The following is a 14751-nucleotide window of genomic DNA, read 5'->3' as shown; positions in this document are numbered from 1 at the left end:
TGTGGCTGTGGTGTAGGTCAGCAGCTGTAGCTCCAATTTGACCCCTAGCCTGGGAACCTCCATATGCCATAGGTGCAGCCCTAGAAAGCCAAAAAAAAAAAAAAAAAATTACCATATGATCCAGCAGTTCTCCCTCTGGGCATACACTCAAAAGAATTGAAAGCAGGATCTCCAGGAGATAATTGTACACTCACATTCCCAGCAGCATTATCCAGAATAGCTAAAACATTAGAAACAAGCAAAATGTTCATTGACAGAGGAATAGATGAACAGAACATGGTATGTACATACAGTGGAATGTAATTAACCTTATAAAGGAAGGAAATTCTGATACAGGCTGTGGCAGAGATAAACCTTGAGGACATTGTGCTAATTGAAATGAGCCACAAGAAGTGGCAAGTGGCTTATTATTTTTACTTGTCACAAAAAGAAAAATACTATATTCATCCACTTACATGAGGTACTTAAAATAGCCAAATCATAGAGACAGGAAGTAGAATGGTGATTTCCAGGGGCTGGAGGGAGGTGAGAGAGTGGTGTGTTATTGTTTAGTAGGTATACAGTTTCAGTTTTACAAGATGAAAAGAATTCTGGAGATGGATTGTGGTGATGGTTGCCCTAAAGTATGAATGCACTTAATACCATGGAGTTGAGCTCTTCAAAAAATATTTAGGATAGTAATTAATTTTTATCTTATGTTATTTTACCACAGTTTTAAAAACTGAATGAAAAACTATATGGTAAAAAGTCCCTCTCTTTGCTAGTTTCCTTAGAAACTGTATATCCCTCTATGCATCAGTAGTTAGTTATCTCTCTCCCTTTTGAATTCACATCCATGTAACATTTTATCTTCTTTTAAAGCACATACCTAAAAAAAAATAAATAAAATAAAAAAATTTAAAAAAAAAAAAGGAGTTCCCATCGTGGCATAGCAGAAACAAATCCAACTAGGAACCATGAGGTTGCAGGTTCGATCCCTGGCCTCTTTCGGTGAGTTAAGGATCCGGTGGTGCCGTGAGCTGTGGTGTAGGTCGCAGACACGGCTCGGGTCTGGCCTTGCTGTGGCTGTGGTGTAGGCTAGAAGCTGTAGCTCCTATCGGAACCCTAGCCTGGAAACCTTCATATGCCATGGGTGCGCCCCTAAAAAGATAAAAAAATAATAAATGAAGCATGTACCTTTCAATCTTACTTTACAGTTTATTAAGTATGTGTATTTATTACCTGTCTCCCTGGCACCATCCAGTAAAATGTCTTTGTAGCTTTGTTGTTGCTCACTAAATATTTGTTGAATGCTTGAACAAGTGAATAAATTCTGTGGTCCTAGAAGGCACAAGAATTGGGGAGCTCTCTTGTGTATATAAAAAGATGATGATATACACAGTTACCTCCTTTAGTGACCCGCAAATGCAGGGTTCTCACACTTCAGCATGACAGAATAATCTGGAAGATCTTGTTAGAACGATGACTTTGTGGCCTTATCTTTTGCAGTTCTCTAGCATGTGTGGTGAAGCTCAACATCTTTCCAAGTATCTTTGCATATCTCTGCAAACAGTCTATGAATCTCACTTGGAGAAACATGGCCCAAGGTCATTTGTATGCTGCTGCAATGCTAAAAGCAGAGGGCTTACACATTGAGTTCCACTATATAGGGAGCATTTCTAATGTACAATGCCAAGTGAAAATAATGCACCTTGAGCCTGTGCTTTCTCTGTTATAGAAGTGGTATACAATTAATGTTCATGATAATATTGGGATATCATACAAAGTTTAAGTATGTTCAGTCTTGTCAAGGAAGGAGAGCCTGTATTTGCTAAAGACTTTTATGATTCCTTCACCAAAAAAAAAAAATTATGGGTAGAGCAATTTGTCAAGTTTAAAAGCTTTATGGAGACCCCAAGTTTGAGAAACATTGCACTAGGATTAAATTCTGCAATCACAGAAGCAACTTAAAAAACATAAACACAAATATGAGTGCTGAAGCTACGTGGTTACTAAGGTTTTACACTGTCATAAACATTTAAAAGTAAATTTTAGATGTATGGGACTCTCCAATTCCATCTCTTTTTGCAAATGGCATTATTTTGTTCTTTTCATGGCTGAGTAGTATTCCATTGTGTGTATGTAATACATCTTAATCCATCTGTCAAAGGACATTTAGGTTGTTTCCATGTCTTGGCTGTTGTGAGTAGTGCTGCAGTGAACATGTGTGCATGTATGATATCACTTATATCTGGAATTTAATATATGGCACAAGGAAATTTCCCAGTAGTAAGTAAAAATTTCTACATGGGCAACCTATCTATAGAAACCTATACATAGGTTGAAATCTATAGAAATCTATAGAAATTTCTACATGGAACCTATCTATAGAAAATAAACTCATGGACATGGAGAACAGACTTGTGGTTGCCCAGAGGAGGGGGAGGGGGAGGATGTGGGATGGACTGAGAATTTAGGGTTAGTAGATACAAACTATTGCATTTGGAATGGATAGGTGATGAGATCCTGCTATATATCACAGGGATCTATAATCTAATCACTTCAGATGGAACATGATGGACAGTAATGTGAGAAAAAGAATGTATATATATGTATAACTGGGTTGCTTTGTTGTACAGCAGAAATAGACAGAACATTGTAAATCAACCATAATAAAAACAAATTTTAAAACTTATGCAGAAAATTCACAGATGGCACAGAATAGATTTATGAACTCCTATTGAAGAAACAGTGGCAAAATAAAAATATTAAATCCTTGAGAAACTCGAGAATCCTTGAAAAAATTCTTATTCCCAACATCTTATTTTCTGATAGTGCTGACTAATGCTGTTTTTAGAATTCAGATAACTATTGATTTCAGCAAATATGCATTGAACACCTGTTATGGTTTAGCTACTGGAGTTTCAGTGGTAAATAGGGCAGTGATGGCTGAGGAAGAAGGAGCCTGAGGGTCAGGAAGAGTTTCTTTAAGGAATTGTTTTTCTGAAGGATGAGTACTTGTTAGCTAATTTGAAAGGTAAGGATAAGGAAATGCAATGCAACTGGGCCTGGGGGTGCAGGGAGGGAAGGATAGAAATGACTTTTCAAGGTCATGTAGTAACTTTGTCATAATGTTGCTTCATAGTTACAATTTCACCTATTTCCTCTGCTGATTAAGGAAAACCTAGTCACCTTCATTAGAACAAGAAGCTTTCTCAAGAAATATTGGTGGGTTCTAATGTGTCTTTGCTTTGTTAGTTGAGCCAATACTTATAGCAGACTTGTGATTAGGCTGTCAGACAACATCCCTAAAGGGATTTCAGGCTGTTAAAAAATGCTTGGGTTGGAGTTCCCGTTGTGGCTCCGACTAGTAACCATGAGGTTTCAGGTTGGATCCCTGGCCTTACTCGGTGGGTTAAGGATCCGGCGTTGCTGTGAGCTATGGTGTAGGTTGCAGGTGCGGCTCAGATCCCAAGTTGCTGTGGCTCTGGTGTAGGCCGGTGGCTATGGCTCCGATTAGACCCCTAGCCTGGGAACCTCCATATGCTACGAGAGCGGCCTAAGAAATGGCAAAAGGACAAAAAACAAACCAAAAACAACAACAACAAAAAAAACTTGGGTTTTATTTGTTGTGGTTTTTTTTAAGGACTTACATGTAATTTTGCGAATTACTGAAAAGAAGCTTAACAACAGCAAGTGTGCAGTTTAACACGAAAATGGACAAAATTGCTTTATTTCTCTACTTAAAGTGCTTTTTAAGAATTTCAACACTTAAATCTTTAAACCAAATAATAGAAACTCCAACAATTCAGAGCTAATGTAAATGAAAACTGTTTTAATCTTCTAAATAACAGCATAATAAAGTAACCTCGAAACATTGGCGTTTGCCCTATATTGTTTTCTGTTTGAATTGAGTGGCAATTTCCAGCATTATATAACAGTGATGGAATTAAGTGATGTTTCCAGTAAGAGAATTTTGCAAGTATAATATGTTTTAGTATTAAGTTCTACTTGTGCATTTAGCAATTAAAATTATTCTTGTAATGATGGTGGCATTAGAAGGGATAGGAACTGTCAAAGAGAATTTGAAGCTTAATTATCTCTTTGGTAACGAAATGCATAATCTTCCATTACGATGCTTATTTTCTTATGGTAATTGACTCATTTGCTCTCTGGTTATCAATTTAACTTCCCAACCACAAACATCTGTTCTTACATTGTGTTTAATTGGTGTGAATACTATCTACGAGAAGCTAAAATCCAGGAAACATTTTAAAGACATTATTTTATAATTCATGAAAAGGAAAAGTAAATGATGAATTGAACAGTTTGTGATAATTTTTTTCTAATAGTTTTTAAAAATGTTTACTAAAAACATATAATAAAATTATATTAATTGGATTTTTCTTTCTGAAGAGGATTTTACTGTTTCCCAGATTATATACTCTGCCTTAGGGGGCGCCTCAGTCCCTTAGACTTAAGAAATATGTCAGTTCCTCAGTAATATGGTACCATAATTGTTAAGATTGAAGGCTCTAAAGGTAGAAAAAAATTGTTTCGTATGTTACTGTTTAATCTAAAGAATAGGAGTGGGTACAAATTGTGTGTGTTTGCTTATAATTTTAAAATGGGAGGATAAATCATAAAAGTAAATTTAAATGGTTACCTGTAGTGGAAGGAAGATGGGTAGAGAAAACAGGGTTAGAAGCTAAACTTGTTAAAGTATACCTTTATTCGTAGATTTAAAAATCCAGGGAGTTCTCATCATGGCTTAGCAGAAACAAATCTGACTAGTATCCATGAGGAAGCAGGTTCAATCCCTGGCCTCAGTGGCGTTGCCGTGAGCTGTGGCATAGGTTGCAGCTGCAGCTCGGATCCTCCGTGGCTGTGACTATGGTGTAGGCCAGCAGCTGCAGTTCCTATTCAACCTCTAGCCTGGGAACCTCCATATGCTGCAGTGTGGCCCTAAAAGGACCAAATAAATAAATAAATAAAAATAAAAACCCAGGAAAGGAAAAGTAAAATGAAACAAATGACTCTGTGTAACTAGTTGATAGTGTAGCTACACAGAAAGTAAAAATTCCAAGTGATAGTTACTATTGCAAATCAATTCAAAATAATAATTGGACTATATATACTTAGTGGAATATATTCAAGGACAAAAAGAACTCCAGAAATCTTCAGCTGTTTTCTCTTGGTGGTAAAGTTGTTAAAGTGTTATTCTGAGACTACTGAGTCTAAGATAAAGCATACAAGTAATTAAATCGGTATCATTGAGAACAGAGATTGTTGGCATGAGAGAAAAGAGATAAAAATGTAAGTTAGTAGTTCCCATTGTGGCTCAGTGATAACGAACCTGAGGACATAGGTTCAATCCCAGGCCTTGCTCAGGGGAGTTAAGGATCTGGCATTGCTGTGAACTGTGGTATAGGTTGCAGACATGGCTCAGATCTAGCATTGCTGTGGCTGTGGTGTAGACTGGCAGCTGTAGCTCCGATTTGATCCCTAGCCTGGGGACTTCCATATGCCTCAAAAGCAAAATAGTGATAATAATAAGTTAATAAGATTAATAAGATCTGCTTAAAACCTATAGTCCCAAACTTAATTGGTGATACCAGAATGAAACCATAATGAATTTTCTATTTAAAAATTACCTAACTCCTGGCTTTGTCCACAAATAGGGCCTAAAAACAGTCACCAGAAGATACTAAAGAGCACTCGGGTTCTGTCACATAGGACTCAGGAACTTCTAGTGGACTCAAGCTTTCATTGGTCAAAGATGGGATAGTTTTAGAATGAAAAGAATAACTTCCATGGATTAAAACAAACCAAATATATTTTAATCCATGAGCTAATAGCATGATACTTTTGAAAAGTCTTCAGTGATCACATTTGGGAGATGACATTAGAGAACCAGATCATTGTTTTGAAAATTGGTAAGCAAAGGGAAAGAATCAAGCATTATCCTGCTCTTTCTATAAGTACTTTACTTAAGGATAACCAAATAATTGATGAGGGAATGTGTCTCTTTATAGAAAGGATGACATAATAAGAATACTACTATTTTGCAACTCCTTTTGCATAGATAGTGATTATCAAAGATTATTAACATCCCCAAAATAGATACAGTGACATATTATGAATCATCCTGATGGAAGGACAAGGCACTGCCTATGAAGTAGTCTTGGGGGAAAGAAGCTTCTACAATTAACTGTCACTGTATAGGATGAATACATTAAATACCCCCACGGCAATGCAGTCAGCAAAAGATAGACTGCAGGAAGTTCTGTGGGACAAGTGACTTCAACAAACACATTGAACACAAAGATGAAAGATAGAGGAGGAACCTGTAGATTAAAAGAAACATAAGAAAGAAATTAATGCCAGTGAATGCACTTTGTTTGGCCAATTAAAATAAATGATATTTTAAAAATAGGCCAGCTAGTGAAATGTGAATACTAACTGGATAATGGATGATATTAAGAAATTATAGATACCAACCTGATGATGGTATCATGGTTTTCTTTAGAAACGGGAGTTCTAGTTCTATAAATACTTAGGTATTTATTTATAAACTAATAGAAAACCCGGGGTTTGCTTTCATAGTAATCTGGGTGGGACAGTGGGATGGTTTGGGGTATGGATGAAAGTGTATTGGCCATGAATTGATAATTGTTGAAGCTGTATGACAGATACATGGGATTTATTATTCTTTTTCCCTTTGGTAAAACAGAAAGTTAAAGAGTATAGGGTTTTGAGTAAGACTGCAGATATGTCCCTGACTAAGCTATGTGGCCCTATGGAGCTACTTAGCTTCTCTCCGTGTTAGCATCCTTGCCTATAAAGTAGAAATAATATGTTAATACCTAAATATAGGGTTGTTGTAACTAAGTGACAGTAAGTGGATAGCACTCGTGAACATTACCTATTAATTACCATAAAGATATAAACTAAAATCATAAAACCATAGATATAACCTAGAATCATAAAATCATAAATCCATCGATTTTGAAACCCAAGTCAAGTGCTAGAACCAGCACTCAACTGTATGTCACTTGACTTAAGTCACTATAATATCCTTACAACAGATCAATATTGTGGAGTTCCCGTCGTGGCACAGTGGTTAACGAATCCGACTAGGAACCATGAGGTTGCAGGTTCGATCCCTGGCCTTGCTCAGTGGGTTGAGGATCCAGCATTGCCGTGAGCTGTGGTGTAGGTTGCAGTTGCGGCTTGGATCTCGCGTTGCTGTGGCTCTGGCTGTGGCTTCAATTGGACCCCTAGCCTGGGAATCTCCATATTCCTTGGGAGCAGCCCTAGAAAAGGCAAAAAGACAAAAAAAAATATTGAATAATATCCAAACAAATAATCTAGTCTTAAATAAGACCACCCAGGATTGCAAAAAAAAATTTTTCTATATCTAAAATTCATTGCAGTTCAAATGAAAACTTTAGGTTGTTCTTGTTAGTTTGTTTCCTTTGGGAAGGAACAGAGAAACTTAACCAAAGATGAGTCTAAATTCATCTCTTAAAGAAAAAAAAATCCATCTTAATGAATATGTTAGGAAATTTTTGAGGAAATAAAGGAATAAAAGGAGAGTACTTGTTCTGTCAAATATTTTTTAAATACTGTATGCTAATGATAATTAAGTTTGTGGTTCTGGCCAGGGAATAGACAGGTCAATGAAATGAACCTGCAAGAGTATAGGATTTTTTTTTTATTTTATTTCATTATTATTTTTTGTCTTCTTAGGATTGCACCTGCAGCACATGGAAGTTCCCAGGCCAGGGGTCTAATTAGAGCTATAGCTGCTGGCTTACGCCACAGCTCATGGCAATGCCAGATCCTTAACCCACTGAGTGGAGGCCAGGGACCGGACCCGCAACTTCATGGTTCCTAGTCGGATTAGTTTCCGCTATGCCACGATGGGAACTCCAAGAGTATAGGATTTAGATATTAAAACTATTTCACTTATTTCAGTTATTTTTATTGGGACTGCTGGAGTTGCCATTTGGAAAAATATAAAACTAAATGCTTAACTCTGTGAGGTTTCATAGCTGTACTAGAAGAAAAAGTAAGTTAAATATATTTCTAGTATGTAAGCAGGGACAATCTTTAGAGTAAGAATAATAAAATGGTGCCAAAAAGGAGAAGACTCTTAAGTTCCCTTGTGGTGCGGTGGGTTAAAGATCTAGTGTTACTGCAACTGCAGCGTGGTTTCAGTCACTGGCCCAGGAACTTCCACATGCCATGGGTGTAGCCAAAAAAAAAGAGAGATAGGACTAGTAAATTTTACCACATACAAATGTAAAATTTTGGTACATCAACAGATACCCCAAATTAAAAAAGAGCAAAGAAACAACCGAGTAGAAATATTGGCAGTGTGTATGAGAAAGGATTGACGTCTTACTATATTTTTCAGGGTCCAGTCAAGAGCCAAAAATCACACCAGGAATTTGAACAAGGAAAATTTAACATAAAGAATTATTAACAAGTAAAAGGTGTTTTAACTACTAAAAAAGATAAAATAGGATAAAATAAGAAGTAGTGAACATAAGAATCAGCTCCTACCTCAAAAGCTGAGGAAGAAAATCCAAAAAGAGGAACAAACTTGGAAGAGGGCACCCCTCCCCATGGTTGCAATTCACACCTTGGAGAGAATGTAGTCATTGCCAGAGGACTCAGCTGTGGCCCACGCTGATCCACAGGAGATTGCCTGCCTGCTGGGGTGCCATGGGCCAGACTGACTGAGTTGCCTAGTGGGGTGCTATGAGTCAGCACTAGTATACTGGGTGCTCTTTGATGAGATGCCAGGGGACAGAGCCGGTGCACCGAAAGCCATCTGCTGGGGTAAACTGGAGACACCAGAGATTGAGCAGAGAAACTTGCAGGAGGGTGATCACCAGTGGGTCTCCCACATAGCTGCCGCATGATAGGGAAAAGAGCACACCCCAACCTGAAAGATAAGCGCTTTCCTCTGCTGTGCTTTGCAGTGACCCTCCAGCACCCTCAGTTAGCACAGTCAAACACTACATCAGCTGGCAAAGATCCACATCCTTTATAACACAGAAGAGTGGATTTGAAGCTGAGAGGCCATAAGTTGATAAGCAGCGTGATCATATATATGTAGATAGGGAAATTTTGAACACTCTAATTGAAAAAAAATGGCAAAGTGTGTATACAGATAACTCACAGAAGATTAAACTCAGATGACTAACCAATGTTTGAAAAGAGAGTTAAATTCACTATTAACAGATTTCCCTGGGAGTTCCCACCGTGGCCTGTTGGGTTAATAATCCAACAACAGCGGCTTCTGTTACTGCAGAGGTGCAGGTTCGAGCTCTGGCCTGGCACAGTGGGTTAAAGGATCTGGTGTTGCCCCAGCTCTGGCATGCCTCACAACTGTGGCTTGGATTTGATTCCTGGCCTGATAACTTCCATGTGCCTCCAGTATGGCCATAAAAAAAAAAGATTTCCCTGATAACATCTAGTTGTACAGACTCATGTTTTCTTAATCATCCATCACTGTGTTACTTGTTAATATTATATGTTCTTATCGTTCTTGGCTTCTACTGGTTACCTGGGAGTCTACCTGCTCTCTATACTTTGACTCTTCATTTACCCAAATTGTAATGTTGGTTTGTGCTTCTTCCCAGGACCTCTACCCTGTGCAGTAGATAAGAAAATTTAGAAAGAGGAAGGAATATTGGAAAGGAAGAAATAAAACCATCTTTATTCACAGGCAACTTGGCCGTCTATGTAGATAATCCCAGAATTGTATATAAAAAGCTGCTAGAAGGAGTTCTCTTGTGATGCAACAGGTTAAGGATCCGGTGTTGTCACTGCAGTAGCTTGGGCCACTGCTGTGACACAAGTTCAGTTCCTGGTCCAGGAACTTCCACATGCTTCAGGTGTGGCCAAAAAAAAGCTGCTGGAACTAATGAGTGAATTTAACATGACCATAGGATGAAAGATCAGTATATATAAATCAGTTTCATCTCAAGACACTAGCAGTGAATAATTAGAAACTAAAAATATTTTCAGTACCACTTACAGTACCACCAAAAAGTTTGAAATCCTTAGGGATACACCTAACAAAGTATGAATAAATTTGTATATTGAAATACATAAAACATTGATGAGAGAAACCAAAGATCCAAATAAATGGAGATAAACCTTGTTCATGAAAGGAAGACAACATTGTTAAAGTGTCAGGTTGCCACAAGTTCAGCAAAGTCTCAATCAAAATCCCAGCAAGCTGAGCACATACATTTTAGCTCAACTGTTGAGGAGAAGAAAAGCTGCTGTTGTCATCATTTTTTAAAACAGAACTAGCCTGTGATGGAGATTGCTGCTTTATGATACAGAAATTCCTTGTCATTTGCAACTCTCAAACAGGGATTAGTTAAGACTCCTTGCCAGGGATGTTGTAAGAATAAGAAATTACTGTTATAGGTAGGAAGTTGTACTAGATGGTCTGCTTTTACCCTTTAAATTCAAAATCTTACAGAATCCGTTATTTATAAATAAGTCAGTCACAACTTGGGCTTAAAGGGAAAGGGAGACACTGGAATATTCTTTTTCAAATACATTTAACGTTTCCCCAAAGATTCTGTCACTCTGCCTCCCAGCCTCAAAAACTGTTTCATGTAATGAAGGATGTTACTAATGGGAGTGTGTGTGTGTGTGTGTTTCAGTGAGTGAATTATTAAAGGACTCTAACGTAACTTTTTTTTACATTTTTTAATTGAAGTATAGATGATTTGTAATGTGTTAACTTCTGCTGTTCAGCAACGTGATTCAGTTACGTATAGATACATATACACACACACACTCTGTTTGAAAAATACTCTTTTCCATTATGATTTATCATAGGACATTGAATATAGTTCTCTGTGTTATGCAGTAGGACTTTGTCGTGACATTTGGGTTTTTTGTTTTGGTTTTGGTTACTCATCATGTTGACTGAAAAGGAAGATAATGTCAGTCTTCTCAACTCTTTTTGAATTTTAATTATGGCCCTTCCAAAATGGTTTAAATCTTAGGGAAGTAGACTTTAAATATTCATTTTTAGACATTTATAGAACTTTCCTATATTCGATTTCTTCAATACAGTCAACTTAGTAAATATTACTCAACAGAGAAACCCAAATTATTGTTATAATTCTTCTTCCAGTTGATTATACCACAATATCAGTTTTTAAAGGTATTGTGTTCCTATCATGTATTTATATATATATTTATATGCTTTTGTAGAAATGTATGAAAGCCTCAAATAATTAAAAATCCCATGAATTCTGTGATTTAAAAAAAATGCTTGAAATATAAATAGCTACCTGCTTTTATTTTTATTAACATCTTAATTTCCTTTCTATTTTGAAGTCCAACCTGAATTCCTGAAGCAGCCTACTAATATATATGCTCATGAATCTATGGATATTATATTTGAATGTGAAGTGACTGGGAAGCCAACTCCAACTGTAAAGTGGGTCAAGAATGGGGATATGGTTATCCCAAGTGATTACTTTAAGATTGTAGTAAGTATTTTTCAAAGAAACCTATCTCTGAAACCTTTAATATCTTCAAGTGTGATCACCAAGAGTTCTGTTATCTGTAGTACATAAACTGGTGTATATAAGATGAAGGTAGAAAAATTCATTTAAAATATAATTTCTTCATTGGTTGATAAGAAAGTTGAGCCCAGAGATGTTTTGGTAGCTCATATAAGATCACATAGCAAATCAGTATTTGAACTCAGCCTAAAGTCCTGACCTCCTGACCAACAGGCTAGTATTCCTACTCAAACATACCATCACTCTTAAACACAGCTGCCACCTTTCTGGGTAATGATTGTCCTGTGTGTATATACACATGCACCAGTTATCTTCTTAGCTGTCTATTCAAGGAGCATAAATCTGTCTTTCATATACTGATGCTCAGGATCTTCAAAATAAGTATGATTTGGGAGGTTCCCATTGTGGCTCAGTGGTAACAAACCTGACTAGTAATCCATGAGGATGTGGGCAGGTTTGATCCTTGGCCTCATTCGGTGGGTTAAGGATCCGGCATTGCCATGAGCTGTGGTGTAGGTTACACGCAGTTTGGATCCTGTGTTGCTGTGGCTGTGGCGTAGGCCAACAGCTGCAGCTCAGATTCGACCCCTAGCCTGGGAACTTCCATATGCTGCCTGTACAGCCCTAAAAAGCGGAAAAAAAATAAATAAATAAAGGTATGACCCAGTGGTGGACAGTTGTTGAGACAATAGATATAAAAGTTCTCGTAAAAAGTAAATGCAAGAGTAAATAATTAGCATTAAATCTATTTAGGAATACTCAGCCATTATTGCTTTTAAAGCTTAGTAATGCTTAAGTATAAGTATAGTAAATCCTTAGTAAATATTATCTGCTGTTATTACCATTATCTAACATCCTAGTAACAGAATTAGCTCAGTTTTTAGTAGTAAAGATTAATTGCATATGTTAAGATGCACATATGACATTCATAGACATAATCTGAGGTAATTATAGTGGTTAAAGACTTAATATCTCATTACAACTTTCTCATATAATTCATTCCTTGTAGGAATGCATTTTCTATTTTTGAAATGCATAGTCAGGTATGTCACAAGAAGTAATTCACAAGTATTCAGTAACTGAACCATATAATTTTATGAAAGAAAGAGCATATCCTCAAGATTTTGAACTAATGGTCATTAGTTGAATCATAAAATGTTGTTTTTCTTCCTCAGAAGGAGCATAATCTTCAAGTTTTGGGTCTGGTGAAATCAGATGAAGGGTTCTATCAATGCATTGCTGAGAATGATGTTGGAAATGCACAAGCTGGAGCCCAGCTGATAATCCTTGAACATGGTAAGAGGGGCGGAAATAGTGAGAGGAAAGAGGCTGACTGAGGAGCTCATGTAAACAGGACCTGTCACTCAAGGATACCTAGTGATCAGTAACCTATTTATAAAGACCAGTATATGGCATGACTGAGAGAGAAAAAAATAGCTATTTAAATCATTTTCTCACTTTAAAAAGACCTAGAAACATAATTTTGGATACTGTTGAAAAGAAATTGGTGTAAAGAAAACTGAATAATTATAGTCTTACATAAATGAATATTCTTTCTATTTCTGTCATTTTAATCTCACAAACATATTTCTGCCTTATTAAAATACACAAACTTAATGTTTATTTTGCATTGAATTTTTCTTTAGTTTTTCCAAAATAAAATCAACTTTCCTTTTCTGATTACCCCAAAATACATGCTTATTATATATTCAGACAACACTAAAAAGTGAAAAGGGAAAAGAAAACCTCACTGTATTAGGGTTAATTCTGGGGAAACCACACAATATTTTGAGCAAAAACTAAATAATTAAATTTTCTTTAATAAAAAGTTATTAGCTATAACAGGGGATTGGAATATATATTGTTGCCTAGTAAGAAGTAAAAAGAGTTCTGATGAATATAAAAAAGTGATAGACTTGTAGGTCTGAGAAAAGTGCAGGAAAAGGCCCCTCTCGGGGCTGACCCAGACCATGCTGGAGAGGGTGAGGCCGTGGTTTAATGCATGATAGAGAAGTTGCTGTGCTACCGTCCCGTAGAAACTTGCTCAAAACCTGCTGTCTAATGTCCTGGGGAAAAGTCGTTGACAAGGAGCTGTCTCAGTGAAGGCATTCTGCTAAAAAACCACCACAGAGTTTGGAGTATTAAGGGAACCTGTTCATTAGCATCCTCTACTGATGAAGTTGTAACATACTTGTCAGCTGGCAAAGGAAAAATATGTAAAGGGCCCAGCTTCATTTTTGCAGAGCAGGCAATAAAATATGAATTTGGAGTGATTGAAAATAAATTGGTAATATGCGTATTCTCCAAACCCTGCCATCCAGGAGTACTGCATATGAGCACACACAGATATGTATATGGCTTTATATCATATTTTCCTGCAACAAATGTTCTGTGAACATCTTTACCTGTCAATAAATATAGATCTGCATCAACATTTTTCATTGTTGAATAGTGTATATACATTTTGTTTCATATATATTATTTCCTATTAACATTCAGTTGTGTCCTATTTTTCATTATGGTGACCAAGGCTATGCTGAACTTTTTTATATGATTATTTTTTCTTACTAAATTACTGAAAGTTGAAGTGTTGGATAACAGTTTTGTGGAAAATTGATCAGGAAAACTATTGAGTGTACTATTTATTTGTTTTAGCAGGAAAAAGCATTTTTTATTTTGTGCATTTCTCAAAAACACATGAAAAAGAGGCTACTTTAGACATCTGATTTGCTATCTGGAGTCACAAAGCCACTGATTTGGTGTTTTAGTCAAATTTAGTTCAGGTTCTATTGTGGTCCTAACTGTATAGTCTAGCAAGGGAAGCTAATTGGCAAAGATGGCATCTATCCTGGCTTTTCTCTAAAATGGCATATAGAATTTTTATATGCTATTTCTTGAGCATGTATTTTAGAACTGCTCTTTTTCTTCCTATGTTTGTCTGTGATTATACCTTTCCCTGTTCATTGAAAGTGATTTAGTAGAAGCATGTCACTTTTCCATTTTGGCAAAATGACCAAGTATGATGACCAGATAAGGCACTAACAGAATGAGTGAGGTGGATAGGCTTATTTCTTTTTATTAGTGCAATGATTTTCCTTAGTAAATGTCATGGCTCTCTTAGGATTATTTCCATGAAACTAAACAAAAGGTCATGAGTGTATTTGTGTTTGTGATTACCACTATAGAGTTAACTCTAACC

The 14751-nt window shown here is 36.6% G+C and overlaps 1 protein-coding gene across 8 annotated transcripts in view; it reads left to right on the top strand.

The window, feature by feature from the left end:
• Nucleotides 1-14751, top strand: part of NEO1 (neogenin 1) — a 233154-nt gene that overhangs the window by 127014 nt on the left and 91389 nt on the right. For all 8 annotated transcript variants that reach the window (XM_047794498.1, XM_047794501.1, XM_047794502.1 and 5 more), the window contains exons 6-7: nucleotides 11362-11516; nucleotides 12728-12848. In XM_047794498.1, coding sequence (XP_047650454.1) covers nucleotides 11362-11516; nucleotides 12728-12848 — 276 coding nt within the window. The remainder of the gene's footprint in view (nucleotides 1-11361; nucleotides 11517-12727; nucleotides 12849-14751) is intronic.

The sequence above is a fragment of the Phacochoerus africanus genome, chromosome 9, assembly GCF_016906955.1.
Source record: "Phacochoerus africanus isolate WHEZ1 chromosome 9, ROS_Pafr_v1, whole genome shotgun sequence".
Taxonomy (NCBI): domain Eukaryota; kingdom Metazoa; phylum Chordata; class Mammalia; order Artiodactyla; family Suidae; genus Phacochoerus; species Phacochoerus africanus.
The sequence above is the reverse complement of the archived record's forward strand: the minus strand, read 5'-3'. Positions and strand labels throughout refer to the sequence as shown.